This window comes from Argentina anserina, chromosome 6, assembly GCF_933775445.1.
Source record: "Argentina anserina chromosome 6, drPotAnse1.1, whole genome shotgun sequence".
Taxonomy (NCBI): domain Eukaryota; kingdom Viridiplantae; phylum Streptophyta; class Magnoliopsida; order Rosales; family Rosaceae; genus Argentina; species Argentina anserina.
In genome coordinates, this window is record NC_065877.1 from 2,067,819 (window position 1) to 2,093,900 (window position 26,082).

The 26,082-nt window shown below is 37.6% G+C and overlaps 4 protein-coding genes across 8 annotated transcripts; all 4 read left to right on the plus strand.

Annotated features, from left to right (window-relative positions):
• Positions 1–3,673: 3,673 nt before the first annotated feature.
• LOC126798329 (probable LRR receptor-like serine/threonine-protein kinase RKF3) lies at positions 3,674–5,649 on the plus strand. The gene has a single exon (XM_050525263.1). The coding sequence runs from the start codon at positions 3,705–3,707 to the stop codon at positions 5,577–5,579; it is 1,875 nt and encodes a 624-aa protein (XP_050381220.1). The 5' UTR covers positions 3,674–3,704; the 3' UTR covers positions 5,580–5,649.
• Positions 5,650–6,998: 1,349 nt separating this feature from the next.
• Positions 6,999–14,036, plus strand: LOC126798337 (sugar transporter ESL1-like). Of its 3 annotated transcripts, none has more exons than XM_050525275.1 (18): positions 6,999–7,260; positions 11,198–11,260; positions 11,408–11,497; positions 11,594–11,653; positions 11,753–11,818; positions 11,927–11,992; positions 12,074–12,149; positions 12,219–12,283; positions 12,380–12,472; positions 12,607–12,684; positions 12,785–12,869; positions 12,947–12,990; positions 13,075–13,137; positions 13,212–13,271; positions 13,371–13,424; positions 13,503–13,562; positions 13,649–13,763; positions 13,866–14,036. In XM_050525275.1, exons 1-18 carry the CDS (start codon positions 7,129–7,131, stop codon positions 13,985–13,987), a joined length of 1,392 nt encoding a protein of 463 aa, XP_050381232.1. In that variant the 5' UTR covers positions 6,999–7,128; the 3' UTR covers positions 13,988–14,036. The 3 variants fall into 3 exon arrangements, with proteins under 3 accessions (XP_050381232.1, XP_050381230.1, XP_050381231.1); XM_050525273.1 differs by lacking the exon at positions 6,999–7,260 and adding an exon at positions 10,565–10,786 and having other exon boundaries at positions 11,924–11,992; XM_050525274.1 differs by lacking the exon at positions 6,999–7,260 and adding an exon at positions 10,565–10,786.
• A 2,546-nt stretch (positions 14,037–16,582) lies between these two features.
• LOC126798345 (sugar transporter ERD6-like 5) lies at positions 16,583–20,061 on the plus strand. Its single transcript, XM_050525283.1, has 17 exons — positions 16,583–16,714; positions 16,932–16,994; positions 17,093–17,182; positions 17,483–17,542; positions 17,872–17,937; positions 18,022–18,087; positions 18,177–18,252; positions 18,344–18,408; positions 18,501–18,593; positions 18,689–18,766; positions 18,863–18,991; positions 19,074–19,136; positions 19,209–19,268; positions 19,435–19,488; positions 19,602–19,661; positions 19,742–19,856; positions 19,940–20,061. Exons 2-17 carry the CDS (start codon positions 16,965–16,967, stop codon positions 20,059–20,061), a joined length of 1,227 nt encoding a protein of 408 aa, XP_050381240.1. The 5' UTR covers positions 16,583–16,714; positions 16,932–16,964.
• A 540-nt stretch (positions 20,062–20,601) lies between these two features.
• On the plus strand, positions 20,602–24,542 carry LOC126798335 (sugar transporter ERD6-like 5). Of its 3 annotated transcripts, none has more exons than XM_050525269.1 (18): positions 20,602–20,961; positions 21,260–21,322; positions 21,398–21,487; positions 21,624–21,683; positions 22,016–22,081; positions 22,203–22,268; positions 22,398–22,473; positions 22,560–22,624; positions 22,719–22,811; positions 22,905–22,982; positions 23,054–23,138; positions 23,227–23,270; positions 23,364–23,426; positions 23,502–23,561; positions 23,646–23,699; positions 23,866–23,925; positions 23,979–24,111; positions 24,198–24,542. In XM_050525269.1, exons 1-18 carry the CDS (start codon positions 20,779–20,781, stop codon positions 24,317–24,319), a joined length of 1,461 nt encoding a protein of 486 aa, XP_050381226.1. In that variant the 5' UTR covers positions 20,602–20,778; the 3' UTR covers positions 24,320–24,542. The 3 variants fall into 3 exon arrangements, with proteins under 3 accessions (XP_050381226.1, XP_050381227.1, XP_050381228.1); XM_050525270.1 differs by having other exon boundaries at positions 23,997–24,111; XM_050525271.1 differs by having other exon boundaries at positions 20,905–20,961; positions 21,405–21,487.
• The last annotated feature ends 1,540 nt before the right edge of the window (positions 24,543–26,082 follow it).

A 26,082-nucleotide genomic window follows, 5' to 3' on the forward strand; every position in this document is an offset into this window, starting at 1 on the left:
TAATGGAGATAATCATCCAGCATCACTTGCAGGTATCTAGGGTGATTGTCGTTTGTCTTGGACTCTTGTTTATGCTAATAGTTTGTGCCAAAATCATTTAATTTTGCGTAATTGTAAACCAATTCTAAGACATAGACATGAAATGCTAACAACATGTTTCTGACCTGGATGTATAATAAGTCGATAGTAATTCAAGCATAGATGTATGTACCTGAACGTTATGGTTGAAATGTTGAATACATCACAAGAAACATTTCGTTTTCGATTCTTTATTGATATCCTAAGCATTAATAGGTGTAGGTAAACTGCTCTGATACCTTGATAAAATAATTTATAGTGTTGATTGTACTTTTTTATATTAGATCCATACTCGTCACACCACATGGAGTCTTGCAATGATAGAGTAGCGCAAGAGATGCTCTTTATTCTTGTGATCTTGGTAGCGGTTCGATCTCAACTTTTCGTACTACTACATCATGCTCCAAAGTGATCGGAATCTATCAACTGTAACTGGTTTGGTTTGATAATTGTTCAGTTCTGGTGATGTATATCAAAAACATTTCTTTATGCATAGGAGAATGGAGCACTTCCTTCAGCGATGAATGACGCAGACTTGGTATTTATGATGCCGTTAAGATCACCGACCATAAAATAAACATGGAAAAACCGCTGCTGGCAGCTGCACCAGAGATAATTCCGATGATAATTATTTGTTCTGTCCAAGGGTTGGACAAATCCAAGCCGAGGATTTTGGGCATTGTCAGTGGCATTGGATGAGGGGTGAGCCTGTAATTATGAGCAATTCCCTTGAAAATGGATCAGGTTTAAGCTGGGAATAACCAAATGTCATGTGGCGGGATCGGAATACCATGAATCAGCCTTAAGCAGAATCCCATCGCGGCTCTTACAGAAGAAACATTTAAGACTCCCATCTTTTCTCGTTTTAACACCTTGGATTTGGACCTGAACAACTTGAGCACATCAAACTCGGTTGCCCCAAAGTGCAAGCCAGTAATATGACAAATATGCACAAAGGCGCATTTTCTAGTTTCAGATTCTCAGATTTTTTTTGCCAAAAATGTATGCAACAAGAGTCTCTGAAAACTAAGCTCATTTTAAAACATAGATTCCGAACACAGAAAAAGCCTATATTTAAGAATTCAATTCAATCTTGTACTTATTTTCAGAGTTTTGGCATGATAAAATGTTTATGGGCTGAAATTTAACATTCTGATGTAACAAATATTCACAAGTATGTTACATGCATGATCATACATGAATAAACTCTTAACGGGAAAGATTAATTACTTGTTCGACGTTGTTGGAGCACGCAAACTCCAAACTCAGCAGACTCCCCTCCTCGGCAACTCCTCATCCAAAGGTTCAATGAGCTCGCAATGGAGTCCAAGTTCTGCTCGCTTCTGCTTTAACCAGACACAGCAGAAATTATATAAACCAGTAAGATCATTCGGATGAAATTGATATATACAATACCCCATATCAAGATCGAAAAACTTATACAAAAAGCTTCGGTTTTTCTTTCAAGCTATACTTGCTATAACGACATAGATCGATACTGACGGTTACGGAACCCAGAATTTTCTTAGTAAAGGGGACATATAAAATATAAGAACCAAAAGAAAATCGATGGATCATCGATCATTACGATCGGCCACCACATATGATCAATATTTAATAAGGAGATAATTACAAATTGAAGGAATACAAATACGTACCCTTCTGTTACTGGCACCATGTATTTATACAAAGAAATGACTGCTGACAAAGAATGACATCGGTCATCGATCACTATCCATGTATCTGCCTCCATGATAGAGAACGGAACAAGAAAAATCTGGGAGAAGATTACTCGTGAGGAGGCAGAGGGTGTAGAGAGAGGTGATCGAGAGCAGGATTAGGGTTGTCTTTTGCGATCAATGGTGTGGGGTTTTATACGTACGCGCGTGACTAACTTCTACTAGGGATAGGTTACTAGCTGGCAATAAGTAGCACACGATACGTTTCATGAAATTAAGTTTCAAGAGATTGCGGGATCGGATTTGAAATAAAAACGGATGTTATGGAAATAATTAGGAATTTTTTATTTATATACGGATACGTAGCAAATTCTGCCGCTGTCAATCGTCTCGAAATAAACCTTGGACGATTTTAAGGGACTGTGAACAGGAGAGGGGCCTCTAACAAATTCACTTGTTAAAAGTACAGCCTAATTTGAGTCATTTCTATGAACAAACAACAAACCCTACTACCCTAGCAATAAGCAAAGACAGGTTTTTCCTATAAAAGGCACAATTGTATGCGACCTAATCACTAACATTCCGTATGGTATTTCAATGCTAGCTGACCCAGTCGTTGATTACCTCTTTCCTTCTAGATGGGAAGCATTTCACTAGCTAGCTAGGATCCCATAATATTCAGAATTAGGCAGAGTTCTCAAAAGAAGATATTGTTATTTAGGCAGTCCAAGTTACATTACGGATCTTAATCATTATCAGTTTGTTCTAGTTAATTAGCATGAACACTCCATTAGCAACATAATTAAAGGGTTACTTGATTCCATTTACTTAGGACAAACGCAAAGATATGAGAAATTTTTATATAATATCGTAGCACCACGTGACAATGTCTAGTGGTACTTCTTACTTATTATATATTGATACATGTATTTATTACACTAAAATTATAATTTAACATAATTTTAGTATTTGTGAAATAACATTTATGTGTATTGATGATTTTGAATTAGGATTTCGGGTTTATGATTTAGAGTTAGAGTTTAGGGTATTGGAGTGTAGAGTTTTAGAATGAAATCCAAAATAATATCTGATAAAATAACTTAAATATAATTTTTATGATTAAATCTTATATGTCAAAATTGTAATTGAAAATAATCAAAATATAGATGATAATAGCACTGAAAATTTTCTGGCTATGATATTGATTAGAAATTTAGAATACAAACCTTCATTTTCTGTCCAACCAAACTATGAGGCGGCTAGAAAGAACCACAGGTTCATGCATTAGGTAGTCTTCCACAAGAGACAAACGTTGATTCCCAATTCCCTTTTGGCAGCTCTGCTAAACCATTTTCTTCCCTATTGATTTTTTTAATATCTCAGGATGTTACTGCATCAGCACGTACGTCCGTTAATCGTCCTTGACTGGTTTGAAGAATTCACATTGTGATTGATGCCTCCGATCGAGGGAGCAAAACTTGTTCGAACACTATTGGAGATCGACGTTCGATGCTAAATGTCACAAGTATTAACCAGATATTCCTTTTTCTTTGATTCTTTAAGAATTAAGACGATTCATCGGTGATAAAAAAAAAAAAGACGATTCATCGATCACACAGTTATCATTGTTTCAATTACCCGCACGTCTCTTACTTAAGTCGCTGTAGACGACATTAACAAACACATCTTCTCCACATTCTACAGTCATGCAAGATTGATCACAAATCAAATAGGAAAGTGCTCATAGGTCTGAGCACACGTACCCAAGGCTCTCACATTCAAAACTCATGCAGTTAGGACTCAGGACCAGTTCTTCCCTCCAATAATGACACTCATATGAAGACCAAGGACTTGAACCATTTCCAAGCTCCCAAAAACCAAGTCAAAATCCAATTTCCAACCCAACAAAGCCAAATTCCTCTTCCCCATCAACAAATCCTCCAACCCATGAAGTTCTCATTTCACTCTGAAATGTCTCTCTTCCAAATCCTCCTTCTTTGTTTAACCTTAGGTTTTGCCAGTTCTGTAACCATCAAAAATGAAACCTCTGCACATAGAAACCTGGCAACTAATCCTCTGTGTCCATGGGATATAGCTTCCATCCAAAAACTCATCACTCAAAACCATCTCCCTTTTATAAATCAGGGCATCTCCACTCAATGCCAGTACGTGCTTCAAGGAATTCGTTTCCTCCGATCCGATTATCTTCGAACCCACGGCTCCTTTTCTCTGCCTCCAAATGTCCTAGAGGCCTGCTGGGACTCGTTCGAAAATTTAGTCCACCAATTCATACCGGGATTTCAAATCAGATCGAGTTGCGGCTACAACACCAACTTCATTTCTGAAACTTGCATGAACATAACAAGTAGATCCGATTTCGAAAAGTTCGTTCCAGCCCCCCAGTTGCAGCAAATCAACTCCTCTTGTGACCAGTCTCTGGCGACCGATTCGGCTTGTGCTTCTTGTGTGGATAGCTTGAATAATGTCAGCTCGTATTACTTCAAAGGATCGGATGATGGGAATGTTTCCGATTGTAAAGGGTACCCTTTTGTATACGCTGCTGCTTTTGCTAACAGGTTTGGACCAGTTGACATAGGTACCGCAAGGTGTTTGTTCTTGCTTGATTTTAGTTCAGCTAGTCAAAAGTCCAGTAAGAACCCGAATGCAGTGATGTGGGGGATTCTGTCTGGTTGTATTGATGGTTTTGTTGGGGCGCTTGTGGTGGTTTGGTGTCTTTGGGTGTGGCACAAGAAATGGAGGAAGAAGAGGAGAGATAAGTTGTCACGAGTCGAGGTACTGACAGATGTGGAGAGTGGTACTAATTCGTCGTCGTTGAAGTTCAGTTTTGAAGCAATTCGAAAGGCGACAGATAGTTTTTCTTTGGAGAATATAGTTGGTACGGGTGCATATGGCAATGTTTACAAGGGGGTGTTACCAGATGGGTCTGAAGTTGCATTGAAAAGGTTCAAGAACTGTTCTGCTGCAGGAGACCAAGTTTTTGTACATGAAGTTGAGGTCATTGCAAGTGTTAGACATGTGAATCTTGTCGCCTTACGAGGATATTGTACCGCGACGATGCTTAGAGAAGGGCACCAGAGAATAATAGCTTGTGATTTAATGAGAAATGGAAGCCTATTTCAGCACCTTTTTCAGCCAGGATTCAAGAAGCTAACTTGGTCAATTCGACAAAAGATTGCGCTAGGAATGGCTCATGGATTGGCCTATTTGCACTATGGAATTCATCCTGCTATAATCCATAGAGACATCAAAGCAAGCAATGTGCTTCTAGACGAAGCATTCGAGGCAAAACTAGCTGATTTCGGGCTTGCAAAGTTCACACCAGAGGGACAGACACATATGAGTACAAGGGTAGCCGGTACACTTGGATATGTAGCTCCTGAGTATGCTTTGTATGGGCAGTTATCCGAAAGAATCGATGTGTATAGCTTCGGGGTTGTGCTTCTTGAGCTTTTGAGTGGGAAGAAAGCAGTTGTGGAAATTCTTGATGACAACAGGCCTTTATTGTTGGCAGATTGGGCATGGTCACAAGTTAGGGAAGGTGCAGCTTTGGGTATTATCGAAGAAGGGATGCCGGAGTTGGGTGTGCCAGAAGTGATGGAGAAATATGTTTTGGTTGCTGTGCTTTGCTCTCATCCTATAGCATATGCTCGGCCAACAATGGATCACATTGTGAAAATACTTGAAAATGATGATACTCCAGTTCCTTCTATTCAAGACAGGCCTTTCTCTCTATTAGCACAAATGGATGATACAGAGAGATCAAGAAGCCAGAACAACAATTGTAAATATTCGATTAATTAATTGGAGCGCGCAACATGACCATCTACATTCATCCAATGACATAGCTACACACGGGCTACGGTGGGCTGTAGCTCACCTCAAATTACTAAAAAACTTGTTTTTCTAGCTAAATTTTAAATATTAGCTCACTAAAATTTTTTATATATAGTTCATAAATAATCGTAATTTTTTTCAAGCCCAACTCATTATAAAATGCTGGCTCCACCCTTGTATTCATCAATGTACGTACGTGATGTGAATTTAGGCTAACACAACATAATATTAGTTCATGCAGAACTGCAATACTGTCTCTAACTTCGGGCATTGATGCCTAAACTGCAAAAGTTGGTTGTTTTTACTTCTTCATAATATATTCTAATCAGATCATCAATTTTTTTTAAAGAAGAAACAAGATCTATAGCATCGTAAGAAATATCGACAAAGTTACAAGTAGAAAGAGACATAGCATTGCAAGAGACGATGCAAAATCCAATTCAAAATGTAGTTTTAGTTTGAGTACATAAATTATTGATATTAATTCGCTGCCACAAAACTGACCTCTTCTTCATGGTTATAGTAGAATTTGTAGTTTCATGTGTGCTTTGAAAACTAATTTTGTCGGGTGATCCGATCCCTCATTCGATTCTCCTCCATGTATCCTAGTTTGTGAATTTATGTCTTATCTTCCTTGACCCTCATTCACGTCGTAGTGGGAGGTTCACGTCGTAGTGGGGAGGAGAAGGTGTTAACGTGACTCCACAAATCATGAGTTAGTGGATTTACTGACTGACTTTGTTTTATCGCTTGTTAACTTTGGGTTTAGCCATCGGGCTTAGTCTAATATGCAGAAGGCCCAAATCTGAAAATTTATTCCCCCACATTCCCCAAAGGAAATGAAGATGAGATGCCAACAACATTATTTTTGCTCTCACACACGTTGTTCTTAAACTTCTTAGAGCATTTTGCCATCTTGGTCACTATTGTGTGTGATGATTTCAGGTTCTTGATATATAGATTATCCAACTGCAAGTCAACCCCACTCTATTTCCAGTTTGCTAGCTATAGTTTAATTAAGTCCGCTGCAAGGAGGCGACCAAGGTTTCTTCCAACAGTTTGTCATACATTCCCCGTTTTACCTACTTATACAATTATTTATTTATTTATTTTTTCTTCCAACACTGAATATTCAGTGTCGAATCGAAAGGTCTGCTCTACATGGCTGTATTTCTACTCATATCATGTGGATGGCTAAGATCAGCTGACATTGATACATATAGGCGACATTAATACTTATTATGTATTGCTGATTTTTCGATATATGCATGACTGTTGTCGTACTTGGTCCAATAATATATTTCTGTATATGACCTGATATGTGAGTATGTGCCCTCTGCATATATAATATGGCAAGAGACGTAATAGAAACCATCCCATGTCGTCTCACCTTTTTTTCGTTGAAATAAAATATCACTTGAAAGTTCCATTATAATCTCTGGTGATGCTTCCCTTGCTTCCAAGTAGTCGTTGTCTCTTACAACCATTTTGATAATCATCTCCTAGGAAATAAGGCATGGAAGGAGAAATTGTGGAAGAAGGGCTGCTGACAATGTCCAATGCCGATGGAGAGTCCTCCTCGGTCACTAGGGTTCTTCTTCTGAGCACTTTGGTCGCCCTCTGTGCTTCCCTCTCTACTGGTTGTGCTGTAAGTCACACCCTATTGTTCATAGCAGAAGAAAGTTAGGTAACAACACGATGGATGAAACAAATGTCCTGAACCAGAAATAGAATGAACAGATTGATGGCGAAAGTGTTAGGGTGGTCATAAGTTGTTTCCCATGTTGTATATGTTTTTGCTTGATTTATTTCTTTGAATTTTTCTGTTTAGAACTTGCTAGTTTCTCCATTGCATGTTCTGGTATACGAGGCTGTTGAATTGATAATTTTTGTCTGTATTATTGGAGAGGCTAACAACATCAATAAAAACCAGGGTCTTACTAACTGTGGGAAACTCAACTAGTATTGCATTACTCTCAAGTATTGTCTGGAAGCCTGTTAAGTTGGCAGTGTTGGCCTTGTTCTTGATAGTAACACTATAGACCTTCAATTTTACGATGGACTGGAGCTCTGAAGGTATCTCATTCTTTCATGTACATTTATTTCCCTCCCGTTTCTTGCGACTTAAGGTATGTATGTCAGCTTTCAAGAACATTTTTCATCTTCTCTACGATCAAGGGTTTAACAATTCTAGTTGTGCAGGAAAGATTGTGCCGGAGCCGGAAGTTAATTAAGGGGCAGAAGAAATACAAGCATCAATCTCACATCAAAGATGACCTCTGTACATATATAGCATTATTTTGAAGTGAGAATAAAAACAGATATATAACATTAAAGAAAGAAAAAATGATCCCTCAATTATTCATTACTAGCCTCCGCGCCCGCGCTCGCACGCTTGCCGGAGTGTAATTTTGGCAGAATCACGACATACATGTGAAATGAAATAGTCTTTTAAAATTACATGTAAAACACAATTGCAAGCATCATGGACGAATTCAATCAGGAAATAGAGTAAAATTGAACACAATTTGAAACCAAACCCATATATCACCTAGATTACAACCGAACACATATATGAATTATGCTATCCGAATTTCATACATTGAATTTGAGCCTAGTTTCTTTCAAACTCTATCTATCTATTTAATCTATAATGCTAGAGAAAGCAAAAGTTTTAAGTAAAACTATAAGAAACACATTAGTGAAATATTACAGCTGATCCAAACTATTGGCTTATGTGCAATCTGTTGGCGCATGGTTAGGTAGTAGACCTTCCCAATTCAAGTTAATGTTTTTGTCTTCCTCATCACCTAACTTCTTTGCAAAACGAACATGCCTAGTAATTTGATTCAAGCAATATATCAACCGAGACACAGTGAAAAGCTAATTTGATCTTATAACATAAATTTAAAGAACCCGAAAAGTTCACAACTAAGATAGTAGTATGCCTAGCACCTTTCCATATGCTCTTCAGTTCGATGGATCATATGCATCTCCGTAGAACATGTATTGAAAACCCCAAGGACACTGAACCTATTTCCTAAAACTCAAAGCTAGTTATCAATAAAATTGCAAATTATTTTCATTGATTTTGTCAAAGATAGTGGCTTTTAACTTGAATTTGATATCAAATTCGTTTGTCATCCAAGAAATTGGGGTCGAGACTATGAAATCAATATTGGTAATCCAAACCAACAACACAACAGATCAAATAATTCAATAAGAACATAAAACACCCAAAATGATCGATAAAAACAACTGAACAACCAACATAGGGAAGAACCCAATTCTAAATAAGAAAAATGAAGCAATAGGCAGACGAATGACTTACTGTTTCACCGAATCAAATGAGGTGCAAGAGAAGATCGGTTTCTTTCCTTCTCTCCTGAGTTTAGGGTACACCACCATTGCCGTAATCACTGTCCACTGTTCTCTCCCGATTCGTTTCCGGCGTCATCTCCTGTCGTCGGCGCTTGCTTCTCTCGCCGACTGGCTCAGTTTCATGATCTTGGCGCTCCTCTCTTTCACTGGTTCTGTTCCTAGATCTCGGCGTCTCTTCGGTTGCCGCGGTCTAAGCCCAGGTCATGCATGCCAGAGTGCGATTTTCGCAGAATTATGACACGTGTGGAATAAAAAATAGACTTGGTTAATAAGATATTAGAACATCGAGTTGATTAAATGAAAAATGGAACAAATGTGAAACTGATGATAGTTTACAAATTTTTTTTTTAGACATTTATGTGTACACAAAGAGTAGCCTACAGATGCTAAATCAAAACAATGCTGCAAAAGTTTTACTCTCATCCATCATTAACTGAATTAAGATTTTATTCTCTATATCTGTAGAGGTTCATGTAAAACAAATCAAACTTTGATCAACCTGCAAGATGAAAACAACAAATAAACAATCAACAAGCAAACCAAATTAGAAATAGACTCATATTACAAGGGAAATTACCCTACAATATAAAATGACCTTCAAACAATGACCAATAATCTTCTCACTGAGTGATATTATAGGGGCAATTACCCTTTTAATATAATTGGTCTTCAAACAATTATCAATCATCTTCTCACTAACCCAAACATGAATGACTATTTGTAAGAGCTTCTCGTTCTCAAAATTACTTACTAATTACAACAAAAGACTATAAATCATGTAAAATTGAAAGAATGATCAAGCTATAAATAAAAGTTTGAGTGAAGAAAAAAAAAAAAACAGATAGCCTGTGAACAGTACCCCCGCTTGTGAACAGTAACCTGAACATCACATAGGTAACACAACGCGGCTTATGAACAGTAGACTTAAACAACTTTGACTTTGTTTTATCGCTTGTTAACTTTGGGTTTAGCCATCGGGCTTAGTCTAATATGCAGGAGGCCCAAATCTGAAAATTTATTCCCCACGTTGTTCTTAAACTTCTTAGAGCATCTTGCCATCTTGGTCACTACTGTGTGTGATGATTTCAGGTTCTTGATATATAGATCATCCAACTGCAAGTCAACCCCACTCTATTTCCAGTTTGCTAGCTATAGTTTAATTAAGTCCGCTGCAAGGAGGCGACCAAGGTTTCTTCCAGCAGTTTGTCATACATTCCCCGTTTTACCTACTTATACAATTATTTATTTAATTATTTTTTCTTCCAACACTGAATATTCAGTGTCGAATCGAAAGGTCTGTTCTACATGGCTGTATTTCTACTCATATCTTGTGGATGGCTAAGATCAGCTGACATTGATACATATAGGTGACATTATTACTTGTTATGTATTGCTGATTTTTTGATATATACATGACTGGTGTCGTACTTGGTCCAATAATATATATCTGTATATGACCTGATCGATATGTGAGTATGTGACCTCTGCATATATAATATGGCAAGAAACCATCCCATGTCGTCTCACCTTTTTTTCGTTGAAATAAAATATCACTTGAAAGTTCCGTTATAATCTCTGGTGATGCTTCCCTTGCTTCCAAGTTCCAAGTAGTCGTTGTCTCTTACAACCATTTTGATAATCATCTTCCTAAGAAATAAGGCATGGAAGGAGAAATTGTGGAAGAAGGGCTGCTGACAATGTCCAATGCCGATGGAGAGTCCTCCTCGGTCACTAGGGTTCTTCTACTGAGCACTTTGGTCGCCCTCTGTGCTTCCCTCTCTACTGGTTGTGCTGTAAGTCACATCCTATTGTTCATAGCAGAAGAAAGTTAGGTAACAACACGATGGATGAAACAAATGTCCTGAACCAGAAATAGAATGAACAGATTGATGGCGAAAGTGTTAGGGTGGTCATAAGTTGTTTCCCATGTTGTATATGTTTTTGTTTGATTTATTTCTTTGAATTTCTCTGTTTAGAACTTGCTAGTTTCTCCATTGCATGTTCTGGTATACGAGGTTGTTGAATTGATAATTTTTGTCTGTATTCTTGGAGAGGCTGACAACATCAATAAAAACCAGGGTCTTACTAACTTTGGGAAAACTCAACTAGTATTGCATTACTCTCAAGTATTGCAGTACTTTGGTAAGCGAAAAGATATCGGTTGCATACCTCTTACAGAAATTACTCTGATAATTGCTTTACAGATAGGGTATTCATCAGCTGCAGAAACTGGAATTCTGGAAGACTTGGACATTACGGTTGAAGCAGTAAGAACTCACTAGCATTTTAGTATATTGTACATTTTACTGAACTTGTTGGATTATGCTTGTGCACATAAGTAGAAGTTGGTTAGTATCTAAATTCTAAAGTTATCAGTTGTATGCATATGATAAACTGATCTTCTGATTATGCAGTATACTGTGTTTGGTTCAATAATGACAATTGGAGGAGTGATTGGCTCATTGATAAATGGGAAGATTACAGATCTCATTGGTCGAAGAGGTGTAAGTTTGCATTACCTGTAATATATCTGGACTTAAACAGATGTACGTTACTATCTAAAACTCATTTGTTCTTTTCCTGTCCATGCTACCAAACAGACGATGTGGTTCACTGCAATATTCAGTACCGCAGGGTGGTTTAGTATAGCCTTCGCAAAGGTTTCTTTTCTTTTTGTTTTCCATATACATTTAATGTAATAAGGGGATGTTCAAATTTCTGGTTAAATCAGTAATTAATTAGTTCAGTTCTTGAAGTAGAATGCTTGGTGGCTAGACATTGGAAGACTGTCATTGGGTTTCAGTGTTGGGATCATATACTATGTGGTAATAAGTCTTCCTTGTTGCTCACAGAAAGTTTGAACTTTTTTACTTTTTTGTTAATGAAATCAGTATCTTACATGTAAAATGAAACAACTTCATATTCATAAGCAGGTTCCTGTGTACATAGCAGAAATAACACCTAAGAATCTTCGAGGAAGGTTCACTTCAGCTAACCAGGTACAATGGGATAAAGTACCAATCGAGTTGATCACTATCTCTGTGCTTGCTCCTCTTACTTGCTAATTTTATTAACTGCAGCTGATGATTAGCTGTGGCTTTTCATTGTTTTATTTGATTGGTAATGCTATACATTGGCGCACCATGGCTTTACTCGGTAAATTATCTGGTATTTTCCTCAAAGTTCTATACAACATTCCCACACTCATATATCTTATAAATTCAGGTGCTGTTCCATCCATACTGCAAATTGTAGGCTTATTCTTCATCCCAGAATCTCCAAGGTGGCTGGTAAGTTCAATTCAAATCTCTTTTCGTGGAAAACGTCAATATGACTAAAGAAACTTTCCTGTTGGATTTGATAAATTTTGAGACACTTGTCTGCAGGCCAGAGCTGGTAGAAAAACAGATCTTGAAGTTGTGCTGCAGTGTCTTAGAGGAGAGAATGCTTCTGTTTCTCAAGAAGCAGCTGATATCATGGTAACTTTGAAAATTTCAAGTTCATGTTATTGTGAAAGCAATCAGTCTGGTAGGGAATTATATATATTTTTCAGTTTACAAGTAATCTTTGGCATGAAAACATCAAATAAAATGTGTTTTCATATTGTGGACAGGAGCACACAGAAATGTTTCAGAAAAGCTTCGGTATAATAACAGACTTGTTGCAGCGCAGATATGCTCACTCTCTCATTGTAAGTTGCCTGAAAGGGAACGTAAATTGAAATCAGCTCATGTCATGTCCTGTTTTACCATCACATTAGATGATTATATCTGACCTTTTACACGGTTTAGGTTGGAGTTGGGCTAATGTTACTACAACAATTTTCTGGGGTCAATGCAGTAGCGTATTATGCAAGCACTATATTTATGGATGCTGGTAATGTAAAGCTCTCCAAAATTGCTTCATATGTCAGCTAAAGGATGATTTTGATCTTTTTTTCTGTTTTCTGCCAGATTTTTCTAATAGCATTGGGACAATAGCATTGGCTATAATTGGGGTACATAAGTCTCAAATCTACAAGTAATTAAATAGAGATCTCTTTGATGGATCTCTCAAGTGTTAAGATGCCTTTGTTTGATAGGTTCCTGCCATTGCATTGAGTGTTCTCTTAACAGACAAATGCGGAAGGCGACCACTTTTAAATGTGAGGACTGGAAACACTAGTCTGACTATCTGATGTAGAATATCAACAAGAAGTTAATTCACAGGTGTTTGTAGGTTTCTGCTGCCGGAATGTGCTTGAGTTCATTTCTCATTGGCTTGGCTTTCTACCTTCAGGTTTCTCCCAAACCTATCTTTTTTTTAAAAAAAATTGGTGTTTTTGTTTGCAACATATAAGAATGATCAACATTGAAGTACATTTTTCTGGTATGCTAGGAACACAACATGTGCCAGAAGCTCACTCCTATTTTTGTGTTTATCGGCATGTTGGTAAAGGGTCTAAACACCAGTAGTGCTTTCCTTTCTTGCTCAAACATGGTCACATATCTTGTCTCCTGATCTTTTCAGGGTTACGGTGCATCATACTCAATCGGTATAGCCGGATTACCCTGGGTTATTATGTCAGAGGTAGGTTCCAGAAAATTCTGTTTTTAAACTTCTCCTGAATAACCAACTTCTTATATGGAACTTGATTAAATAGTTTTTGTATCAAGACATTCCCAGTAAATATCAAAGGTTCAGCTGGAAGTCTGTTGAGCCTGGTATATTGGTCTTGTTCATGGATTATAACTTACACCTTCAACTATGTGATGGAATGGAGCTCAGCAGGTATCTCAATATATTTTGAGTGCTTATTCCTTTTGTTTCTTACTCCTCACGTTATGTATGAGTGTTGAGTCTAACAGCTGGTGTCACCTGCGCCTACTTCAGGGACGTTTTTCTTCTTCTCAGCCATTAGCCTTTTGACAATTCTGTTTGTAACAAAGCTAGTGCCAGAAACCAAGGGGAGAACTCTAGAAGAAATACAGGCATCAATTTCCCATTTTCACTAATATGATGACGTTTACACTTGTAAACTTGTATCTGATAAATATGAACAGATTAGAGAATGTAACTGGTTTATAAAACCAAAGAGAATAAATAATTCATATGTTTTAGTAAATGATCTGAAAGCTCGAATACAAGTCACCCTTATATAGCCAAGTGCATCCTCCAAGTTGGTCAAGGGAGGATGTAACTCTTCATGGATACTTGCTATTGGAAAACTACTCAAGGACCAGCATGATGACCAATTTCGTAAGGGTTAGCATCGAGTGAGACACAATATCGAGAAATCAAGATAATGATACAAATAATTAATAAATTCATACGAGGTTATACAATAATTTTTTTATTTATCCTGTTGGAGAGGAGAGATCCCACATCTAAGAAGTGACAAAGAAATAAAGCTTATAAGTGGATGGATAATAATCAATTGTACCGAGGCCTTTTGTGATTAAAACCCAACACCTGTGAGGTGGCTAAGTTGGGACAATATCGGTACAGTTGGTCCACGAGCCACGCTTGTTGTTGTTTAACATGGTATCAGAGCTTCGGCTCTTGATCCTGATGCTTTAAATTGTTCCTATGGTTGTTCGCTTCGGCATCTTTGCTATGTTAAGCTCAGTGTGGTGGTCTCATAAACCCTAATTGTTCAGATTTGTGATTCTTAAGCTGATATTGCTTTCGAAGCTATGGATTTGCTTATAGAATTGTGCGATATGATTAGTTACTCAGATTTCTAAAACGATTGATCTAGATCTGAATTCTGTGTAGTTTTATGCAAAGATCTACTTATACGTTGAGAATAGAAGGTGAGCAAGTCTATACTGTATTTGAGTAAAGTATTAGCTTGATTGTGGTGGATCTTCAATTTGTGACTACTTCCTGGATCTTGCTTAGTATCAATTTTTTGTTGATTTTGTGTTGACTGCGAAGAAGGTTGAGTAGATAAAGTGAGGTAGTCTAGATTGCTTTGTTGCCTATTTCTTGATTGAAAGGAAGAAATGATGGTTATGAGATTCTTAAGGTCTTGCATCCAGATATAGTGAGATATAGTGCTCAGTATTTCAGTGCGTGATTAGTGCAGTTCTCAGGTGATTAGAAAGTGCAGTGTTGTTGTTCATGTGCCACTTTGTCATGCCATCGGAGGATTTCCGATTGGATGACCACTAAGTGTCGTTGGTTACTGGACCTTAGTTTCTTTCATCCCAGTATGTGGGATGTTAATCTGTCACGTGTTGTACTGAGGCCTTTTGTGATTAAAACCCAACACATGTGAGATGGCTAAGTTGGGACAATATCGGTACAGTTGGTCCACGGGCCATGCTTGTTGCTGTTTAACATATCTAACTTCAAATAACTATAGAACACTCGTTCCCCTAGCCACTTTTCCTTATCATCTCAAAAAACTTGAAAATTTTCTATCAGAAGATCTGGTGTGATTCTGGTGGCAATGCGACTATGAAGGTTTGGATCCCATTACCATGATTCTTGATAATGATGTACACTATGGTAATCTTAAATGTGTAGGCGTGTAGCTAAGTAATCTTAGACAGCTCATGTTTCTAATTCCAAAAGCTGAACTCAACGAAATTTATGTTGTTCCAACTGAAGGTCAACATGTCTTTCTGTTGATGGCATAACACGGTCCTCTCCCTCAGCTACTCCTTGTGGCCCTCATTAATTAGTAGGCTGTGCTGTAAGTGACTTGCATCAATTTGGCACTTTCATGATATATATATATATATATATAATTTTTTTTTCTCTGGTTGAATATATTGAAAAATCATAAACATTGTGAAACTCAAAATGTAAAAAGAGGAAAAGTGTAAGAACTGATAGTTCTAGCAAGTCATGACCATTGTTCATGCTGTTATGGAAACCAAAAACTTCTCCTGCATCGATTATTAATGACCGGTAAATATTGATTAAAGGGTCGTCCTTACTGAAAAGAGGAGAGAAATAGTTTCAGAATTTTTTTTATGCTCAAGCACCAACTGTTTAGACAGAATAATTCATCCTGCTAGTAATTAGTGTGAAAATAATTGTTCTTATACATATAATGCAGTACTCAGACTTTTTTCATTATGACAATTGGAGGGGTGCATAGTGCGTGGTGAAATCAGTGAACAGGAAGACAATTGATCTTATGATATTTCCACTGCAAGGATGGAAGCTAGAAAAACTACACAAGTAGGGATGCAAGTGTAAGGAAACTAGTATCCACTTACTAATATTGGAACTACTGCACTCTACTTTGCTTATCCATATGTTTCTCATTGCATATCCTAAACAGCTAGACTCCCTTTGTTTTCTTTTCTTCACTCGATCTCCTGAGAAACAAAGAGGTGGACAAAGAAACTATGGAGGAAGGACCATTAACTTATCAGTCCAACTATATGTCAACAAGTCCTGGACACTGTGCTACTTTCATCTGCCAAGTGGTTCTCATTTAGAACAATGATTGGACTCCCATTCTTCTTATGTTCTCATCTCCTTTTGTTTTCTTTTCTTTTTTTAAAACTATCTCATCTTTCTACTAAGGAAATAAAGAAATGGGCGGAGAAACCATTCAAGAAGGGCTACTAACTCTGTCAGGGTCAACGTCCAACATCAATGGAGCCTCAGGTGATTGTAGTGACCTCATAATTCCCGGTGCTCTCAAGTCCTCAGTTACCCTCGTTGTTGTTCTGAGCGCATTGGTGGCTCTCTGTGGTTCTTTCGGCTTTGGTTGTGCAGTAAGGGACTCTCATTTGTGTCTCATCTGCCAAATATGCCATATTATACTGAGATACTAATATGCCATATTAAGCATTTTAGTTGTCTATGCTTTGCTGTACAACATTGTTAGTATTAATATAATGCTCCTTATACAAAATAGGAGATAAAATAAGGTAGAAGATGTTTATGGTTTAAGGATTCCACTTAACAGTACACTATGAAAAAACGTGTCAGGTTGGGTATTCATCCCCTGCTGAATCAGGAATAATGGAAGACTTGGGCCTTTCTATTGCAGCAGTAAGACTAGTATCGATTGTTCTATTTCTTTTCTTACTCGTCTGTCAAACTTTTGGTTCCTATGCATTTGATACACTTTGCTCTCAAACACAATGCAGTACTCCCTTTTTGGTTCAATTCTCACAATTGGAGCAATAATTGGTGCACTAGTAAATGGGAAGCTTACAGACCTCATTGGTCGTAGAGGTGTAAGTTTTTTATAAAAGCTTCCGTCGTCGGCCTTTGTCATTAGACCACTATCTATGCATGTATTTTTAGCCTGGACTCTCGAATCTTTTGCTTCTCGGGTGGTGGCGAACAATGCAGCTTGCGGGAGTTGCCCGCCCGTAGGGCCCAGCCGCCTGAAAGAACCGCTCGCTAGCTAGCCGGACTAGTGGGGGCCTATCTGGAGATATACATACTGTTAATTTTTAGGCCTGCTTCAGAGTGTCATCCTATGTATTCATGAAATTAATATTGTTCCTCTTACTCTTAAAATTATTGAGCAGGCAATGTGGTTCTCCCAAGTGTTCAGTGCAGCCGGGTGGTTCACTATGGCATTTGCACAGGTTTCTTCTCTTTCTCATCTTCATGTAACCATGATGATTTCAAGATTTTCTAAATGGTTTAGCAAACAATGGATGTTAGTCCAAGCTCATAGAAACGTACAGCTTCAGGTAGATATCATAATGTGGCGCCACAGTGACAGCAGCACTGATAGCTTACATTAACTTGATTTTCTGTCCACATTGTAGACTTGAATATCTGTTTTTCTCTGGTTATACTCAGAATAATTAAATTAAATTAAACATAATTCTTTGGACCTTGATGATATTTTTGAATGTGATGAGATGAAGATTACTTGATGATATTAAAGTGCTTCGAATCCTTGATGTAGAGTGCTTTGTTGCTGGATTTTGGACGGTTGTCACTGGGATTTGGCATGGCGATAATCTGTTATGTGGTGATTATAACTCTGCATATATACTTTCGTTTGCCACTTTTTCATAGAACACATGTTAATATGTTATGATCAAATTCAAAATAGGTTCCTGTATACATAGCAGAAATAACCCCCAAGGATCTGAGAGGAAGGTTTACTTCAGCTCATCAGGTATAATCATATCTTTTATATTCTCATTGTTTCCCATGCATATATATTACTTTGTCCAATTTATTGCCTGAATTTCATTACATGTACAGTTGCTGATGAGTTGTGGCTTAGCACTGGCATTCTTCCTTGGAACTGCCATAACCTGGCGAACCTTAGCTGTGATCAGTAAATCATCTGTTGATCATTCAGTCCATAAATACCTTGAATTTCATAAATATTGAATGCAGCACTTAATTCTAGTTAACTTTGTATTCAGGTGCTATTCCATCTCTTGTACACATTATAGGTCTAATTTTCATTCCAGAGTCTCCAAGGTGGCTGGTGAGTCCAACACAATATTCCATCACAAATTTTAATAGCTGGTGAAAATTTTAATCAGAATTCTGTAGATTGATTCAGTACTTTTTTTGCAGGCCAAAATTGGTAGGCACAAGGACCTTGAAGCAGCTCTTCAGCGTTTGAGAGGAAAGAGTGCTGACATATCTCATGAAGCGGCTGAAATCATGGTAAGCTTTCCTCATTCTGACTTCAGGTTCTTCAGTTCTTAAGAAAAGTCTAGTATGGCAGCCATGAATGAGACATGGCTCTTACATCATTGCAGGATTTTACAGAAACTTTTGAGCAGCAGTCAGGAAGATTCTTAGACTTGTTCCAAAAGAGATATGCTCACTCATTAATTGTGAGGCCTGAAAGAAAAATATAAACATTTTAATTGTATAATGTTTAGCTCTTTCCATGGTGTGACTGAACTTTTTGTGCATGCTTGAGTTCTTAGGTTGGGGTCGGGCTTCTGTCGCTGCAACACTTTGGTGGTGCCAACGCAGTATCTAGTTATGCAAGTTCTATATTTGTAGATGCAGGTTTTTCAAGTAGTATTGGGACTATATCAATGTCTCTTATTGGGGTAAAATACAAGTACCACAACAGCAAATGGCTACTATGTTTCAAGCATCATATCTCAAATGTTTGGATATTTTCTTTCACAGATTGTTGGTGTTTCCTTGAGTGTAGTCTTAACAGACAAAGTTGGAAGACGACCACTTCTAATGGTGAGAGAGGAAAATTTTATCCTTAGGTGTTGAATATCAACAATTCCTACTGAAGTAAACGACTGTTTACAGGTTTCGGCTGGTGGATTGTGCTTGAGTTGCTTTCTTGTAGGACTGGCATTCTGCTTTCAGGTTTCACCCCAACATATATATACAATCTTCTGGCCTTCTTGCTTCCTATAGAAATTGATCATTCTTTGAAATGGGCATTTTAAATATTTTTCCAAATTATATGACAATAATATTTTGCTTGCTTTTACATCTATTTGATCATACCTTATGCAATTGTCTGTTGCAGGACCTCAATCTGTGGAAGAAGGCCACTCCCATTTTGGTTTTCATCGGATTGTTGGTAAGTACATTCAAACCAAAAGACAAGCATTCCCTTTCAGTTGGTCATCTTTTCAAGTATAACCAATTCCAATTTGGTCGCACATGTAAACCTGACCATGATCATTCTCTCAGGGTCAAAGTGTATCATACACAATAGGCGTAGCAGGATTACCCTGGGTCATTATGTCAGAGGTGGGTAGGCTTATTGTTCTTGAGCTCCTAAAAGATCAAGAATGCGAGGTTTTTGTGTGACAAGTAACTTCCATTTTCAGATATTCCCCATAAGCGTTAAAGGTTCAGCTGGAAGTCTGTTGAGTTTGGTAAGTTGGTCCTCTGGTTGGATAGTGACATACACCTTCAATTTCATGATGGAATGGAGCACAGCAAGTATGTATTCTCTCTTTGCCTCAATACCTTGCTGCATAAGTTATGTACAGTCTAGTAATTGGTGTGACACTACTCTACTTCAGGTACATTTTTCTTCTACTCAGCCATTTGCGGTCTAAATGTTCTGTTCGTAGCAATGCTAGTACCGGAAACTAAAGGGCGAACACTGGAAGAAATACAAGCATCAATTGCCCATTTCATCTAGTTAAATGGCATCTACTGCTCTACATATGGACTGAACTTACTCAACTCAGAATGTAAATGGCTTGATTAATAAAAACAAAGAGAACACATGCCCAGATACTGTGTAAACGATTCGAAATCACGTATTCCTATTCAAGGTTGAGTGTCTTTCAATCTTCTGTATAAGTATGTTTCCTCTTGCTATTGAGGTTTGCCAAAAGAAACAAAAAGGTAGCTAGCTCTACAGATCCAGTGAGAGTGTCTTCACAAAGATTAAATCTTTTAATTTCTTGAAAGGGAAGATTAAATCTATTTGTATGGCTGAATCTTCTAAAATTCAGCCATGTTCAATAATCAGATTTAATTGTATAGAACTCCTCAAAAACTAAGCATAATGAGACAAATGAGAAGCTTGGTGGCAATGTGATCATGAGGTTTAAAATTTAAATCCATAGGATGTGTTAGAGTAATTTATATTTTATTATTTTTATTAAGAAAATAAGGATTAGAGAGAGAGAGAGAGAGAGAGAGAGAGAGAGAGAGAGAGAGAGATCCAGGAGCCTGCATATCCAACTGTACAACTAGAAGTCCACAATTCTTGACCACAGTGCTACAATACTTTACTGTGCACATCCATGTACAGACCAGTGATTGAACTCCCAGTCTTATTAATCATCTCATGATTCTCATCTGTTTTCTTCTTACACCTATCTGATTGTTCTGCTGAACAAAGTAAAAGATGGGCAGACAAACCATTGAACAAGGGCTACTAACGTTGTCAGGATCGAACTCCAACATCAATGGAGCTTCAGGTGATTGCGGTGATGCCTTAAATCCAAGTGGGTCCTCCTCCTCGGCCTCCCATGTTGTGGTTCTGAGCACATTGGTGGCTCTGTGTGGTTCCTTTGGCTATGGCTGTGCTGTAAGTCACTCTCATTCACATTGTCAAGTATTCATCTTTCTCATGTGGGACTTTTCTGGTTGAGCTAATGTGTACCCATTTTCTTATTGAATACAAAATCTCAAGTTAAAAAGGAAGAACAAAGTAATAAAGATGGAAGATGCAAAAAGTGGGATACTTGTATATACTGATATGTCGCATGAATTTATGTCAATTGATTATATGCTGCTTACAGAAATATAGGAGATAACATAGTGTAGAAAGACAAAAGGGTCAAGCACCTAACTTAAAAGTAAGTAATGACAACGACTCTTTGTAGGTAGGATATTCATCCTCTGCTGAATCAGGAATTCTGGAGGACCTGGACCTTACTGTTGCAGCAGTGAGTAGTAAAACTTCAATCTGATTTTCCAAGTTTTGGTTTTCTGGCATTTGAGACTCTTTTCTGATCATTCAGTACTCAGTTTTTGGATCGATTATGACGATTGGAGGACTGATTGGTGCACTAGTGAATGGGAAGATAACTGATCTCATTGGTCGTAGAGGTGTAAGTTTTTAAATTGCCCTTCATTTCGAGGCCTGCTTAAGATTATTGTTGTATGTATTTAAAAGCTTTTCTCTTTATATCCGGGACTGGCTGCTGGAATTAAGTCATGCTCTTTGCATTTTTGTGTTTCGAGCAGACAATGTGGCTGTCTGAAATATTTAGTGCTGCAGGATGGCTGGCCATAGCATTTGCACAGGTTTGTTCTCTTTCCCACCTCCAAATAGTGAGTGCAAAGAATGTTCAAGTTTATGTGATAGATTGATTTAGAAGTGTTTTTGAACTTGCATTTCTGAGTATGTTGTTGACCTACATGGTGATATTGTCATCATACTTGGCTATTAAAAAGAAATCTGCAATACAGTGCATTCAAACCTAATTGTGTTAAGAGTTTAGAATTTGTTGTAAATTCCACCAGATACCAAGAATGTTGAGATTTAGATTGTCAATGATTGCTATTGGGGAAAAAGAAATTACCTTCATTTGTAATTCTTCCATTTCTTGATTCATTCAGTAAAATTCTTGATGCAGAATGCTTTGTGGCTGGATTTAGGACGGTTATCAGTGGGATTTGGTGCTGGTATACTCTGCTACGTGGTATGGAAAAGTTTAAACATATTCTGCTTTCATAGTTTTTTATTTCATTGTATAACATCTGTAGAACACATAGCAGAAATATCATCTATAGATGCACAATCAAAATCTTATTGATGAACAGGTTCCTGTCTACATAGCAGAAATAACACCTAAGGAACTTAGAGGAAGATTTACTTCAGCTACTCAGGTATAATCATATTTAAAGTCGTCGTGAATGTAATATGTCGTTGGTGAACGATCAACTTATTGTTCTATGTGCTTCTCATCTTACATATTTCCCTGTTTCTAGTTTGTTGCCTAACTTTCAAGTGCACAGTTGATGATTAGTTGCGGCTTAGCACTTGCGTTTTTCCTTGGAAATGTCATTACCTGGCGGAGCTTGGCATTTGTCGGTAATCATCAGCTTGTCCTACCATGAATGAACCAATTATATGATTAATAATTGAATCAAGTAGTTAATTATGACTTTTGTACTCAGGTGCTGTTCCATCTCTTGTACACATAATAGGATTATTTTTTATTCCAGAGTCTCCAAGGTGGCTGGTGAGTCCAATTATGTAGTCCTTCACAAATTATTATAGCTAGTGACATTTGCAACTGCAATGCTCAAGTGGACTGATATACTGCTTTTCTGCAGGCCAAAATTGGCAGGCACAAGGACTTTGAAGCATCTCTTCAGCGTTTGAGAGGAAAGAATGCCGACATATCTCAAGAAGCAGCTGATATCATGGTAACCTTTTCCAATTGTCACTTTGGCATATCCTGAAGAATCTTCTGTTTGGTTGTAATGAAATAAGACCACGCTGCTCCTACATTTATGCAGGAATATACTGAAATGTTTCAGAACCACTCAGAAAAAGTCCTGGACTTGTTCCAAAGGAGATATGTTTACTCACTAATTGTAAGCTGCCTCATGGGGATATAATAATAGTGTTTCAATTTCTCTTTTAATGATATGGACAATGTGCTTAGGTTGGAGTTGGTCTCATGTCACTGCAACAATTTGGGGGTGCCAATGCTGTAGCATATTATGCAAGTTCTATATTTGTAGATGCAGGTAAACGAAAAGCTCTCTAAGTGGGGTCATTATCTTATACTCAAATGGAATTCAACACAATATGTGATAATAATTCATTTTCTTTCAGGTTTCTCAAGTAGCATCGGGACTATATCATTGTCTCTCATTGGGGTAAATATATAGTATCACCACTGCAAATGGATAGAGAATTGTCTTTTTGATGAATCTTCAAGACTCTTAACAGTTGGACATTTTCTTTCACAGATTCCTGGTGTTGCATTGAGTGTGCTCTTAACAGACAAAGTTGGAAGACGACCACTTCTAATGGTGAGAAGGGTAAACTTTATGCCAACTATATGGTGTTAAATTTATAAGATCAGTGAAGTGATCAAGTGTTTACAGGTTTCTGCTGGGGGACTGTGCTTGAGTTCCCTTCTTGTGGGTTTGGCGTTCTTGTTTCAGGTTTACCTCAAATTACCATTGATACTCTTCTGTTTACCCTCTTGTTTGCTTCATAAACAACTGAGCATTGTCTGACCTTGGCAGGACATCAGTTTCTGGAAGGAGTCCACTTCCATTTCAGTGTACATCGGCTTATTGGTAAGTACATTCGGACCAAATGACTTTCATTCGCTTTCTTTCTCCTGCTCTATCACATTCTTTTACCTTGAAGCAATTCCGAGGTGGTAACATTTCATGACTTCAAGCATATCATCAACTTTTCCTAAGCTTATTGCAATCAATAACAGTCTGTATTCCTAATCAGGTTCAAAGTCTATCATACACAATAGGCATAGCAGGATTACCCTGGGTTATTATGTCTGAGGTGAGCTTTGCATGTACTTTGACATTGTCCCGAAAGTCTCCTAACAAAGTTAGAAATCATTTCAATTTCAGATATTCCCCATAAATGTTAAAGGTACAGCTGGAAGCCTGTTGAGTTTGGTGAATTGGTCCTGTGCTTGGATAGTAACGTACACATTCAATTTCATGATGGAATGGAACTCAGAAGGTATGTCAATTTCGTTCTTTATACCTTTCCCACTTTCTTTCATACAAGAGACTCTTAATAATCATTGTCAATACTCTGCTCTTCAGGAACGTTTTTCTTCTTTGCAGTCATTTCTGGTTTAACAGTTCTGTTCGTAGCAAAGCTTGTGCCAGAGACCAAGGGGCGAACCCTGGAAGAATTACAAGCATCAATGTCCCACTTCCTCTGACAATAGGATGAAATGTCTGCTTTCCACTAGTGAAGGATGATCCAACTCTCTTTTTTCTACCCTAGGCTGGCTATACTCTACACAGATAGTCATCAGGTCATGCATGAATAAATGTCTCCATTCCACCTATGAATTCGTAGCTGTACGATCTTGTTGTAAAAAGTTGGTATAAAAGAAAGTTATACAGTTATACTCCATCATCATGGATTTTGCAGTTCCTGAATTGCTTTTTGTTCTTTCATTTCAAAGTACATAGATCTTACAATAATATTGTTTTCATGATGAAGCTAACAGATTAGGAACCAAAACCGTTATATAGTTCTACTAAAAGCCAATCTCTCCCCAGGAACCGAAACACTAGTGATTATGTTAAAAAAGTTGAGCAGGTCAAAACCAGAATGGTGAAAGCAAGAAACTTTATTGCTCAAATATTGACAATCCATAAACTTGGAACATCTTCATGTTCTGAAAGTACCATGAACTTTATTGCCGAACTTATGGGTCCAACTGCAAGTCCAAAAATCTTGGCCACAGTGCCTTTCTACTCTACTGTGCACATCAATGTGTTTTTCATGGTAGGCCAATGATGGAACTCCCAATCTTCTTACTCACCTCATTTGTTTTCTTCTCACAACTTTCTGATTGTTTTCCTGAAGAAAGTACAAACCATGGAAGAAGGGCTACTTTCTGATTGTCTTCAGGTGATTGCACGATGCCTTAAACCCAATTGGGTCTTCCTCGGCCACACTTGCTGTGGTTCTAAGCTCATTGGTGGCTCCTTGTGGTTCCTTTGGCTATGCCTTTTCTGTAAGTCACTTTCTTTCCAATTGTGTAGTAAACCTCTCTCTCACCCTTTCTGATAATATAATGCCAAATTCATCATATGTTAAGCAATTGATACAGTGAAAAATCTAAGTAAGCTAGATGGAACATGTAAGAAGTGTTAATACTGATTGTTATTATCTGTTTTTCTGCATACAATTGTTACTATTGGATGAATGATCAGAAAATAAGTAGATCAGTGGAGGGGACTTTTTTGTTTAAGCATTGAACTTAAATAACAATTTTTCGTAGATAGGATATTCATCCTCTGCTGAATCAGGAATTGTGGAAGACTTGGGCCTTACTGTTGCAGCCGGTAAGTACTGAAATTTTGATCTTTTTTCTTTTCTTCAATTTTTAACTCTATGTCATCTGATATCGATAGACTCCGTTCTGATCATTCAGTACTCAGTTTTTGGTTCAATAATGACGATTGGAGGAATGATTGGTGCAGTAGTAAATGGAAAGATAACCGACCTCATTGGTCGTAGAGGTGTAAGTTTTTGCATTAATATTGGGGCTGCTGAAGATTGTGAGATTGTAAAATCTGAAAGTTACTTGTTCTTTCCCTTGTGAATTTATCAAGCAGACGATGTGGCTGTCTGAAACATTCAGTGCTGCAGGATGGCTCGCTATAGCATTTGCTCAGGTCTGTTGTCTTTCCCCTCTTCAGATACAAGGATACTTAATATATTTCAACCAAAAAGGACGTGTTGATTTGAACGCACAGAAACAAACAGCTTGTAATTTCCTTGAGTTAGAAGTTAGTGAGATTAAACTTACACCTACTGAAAATATTGAGACCTATCATCATACTTGACTATTAAACAAAAATCTGCAATTTGGTGCATTCAAATGATTGCTTCAAAACAAGTCTGAGAACCAAACTGTCCTTTTTACTTGGTTTCTTTTGATTATTTCACACTTCTCTCTTCAGTCAG

Bases quoted from the DNA above. Each gene is read 5' to 3' on its own strand.
- LOC126798329 (XM_050525263.1), top strand. From the start codon at position 3,705: ATGAAGTTCTCATTTCACTCTGAAATGTCTCTCTTCCAAATCCTCCTT.
- LOC126798337 (XM_050525273.1), top strand. From the start codon at position 10,655: ATGGAAGGAGAAATTGTGGAAGAAGGGCTGCTGACAATGTCCAATGCC. The intron at 13,425-13,502 runs GTAAAGGGTCTA...TGATCTTTTCAG, and splicing joins TTGTGTTTATCGGCATGTTG to GGTTACGGTGCATCATACTC. The intron at 13,764-13,865 runs GTATCTCAATAT...CGCCTACTTCAG, and splicing joins GATGGAATGGAGCTCAGCAG to GGACGTTTTTCTTCTTCTCA.
- LOC126798345 (XM_050525283.1), top strand. From the start codon at position 16,965: ATGGAAGACTTGGGCCTTTCTATTGCAGCA. The intron at 16,995-17,092 runs GTAAGACTAGTA...AACACAATGCAG, and splicing joins TGGGCCTTTCTATTGCAGCA to TACTCCCTTTTTGGTTCAAT. The intron at 19,137-19,208 runs GTGAGAGAGGAA...GACTGTTTACAG, and splicing joins GAAGACGACCACTTCTAATG to GTTTCGGCTGGTGGATTGTG.
- LOC126798335 (XM_050525269.1), top strand. From the start codon at position 20,779: ATGGGCAGACAAACCATTGAACAAGGGCTACTAACGTTGTCAGGATCG. The intron at 22,625-22,718 runs GTGAGTCCAATT...GCTTTTCTGCAG, and splicing joins CAGAGTCTCCAAGGTGGCTG to GCCAAAATTGGCAGGCACAA. The intron at 23,700-23,865 runs GTAAGTACATTC...ATTCCTAATCAG, and splicing joins CAGTGTACATCGGCTTATTG to GTTCAAAGTCTATCATACAC.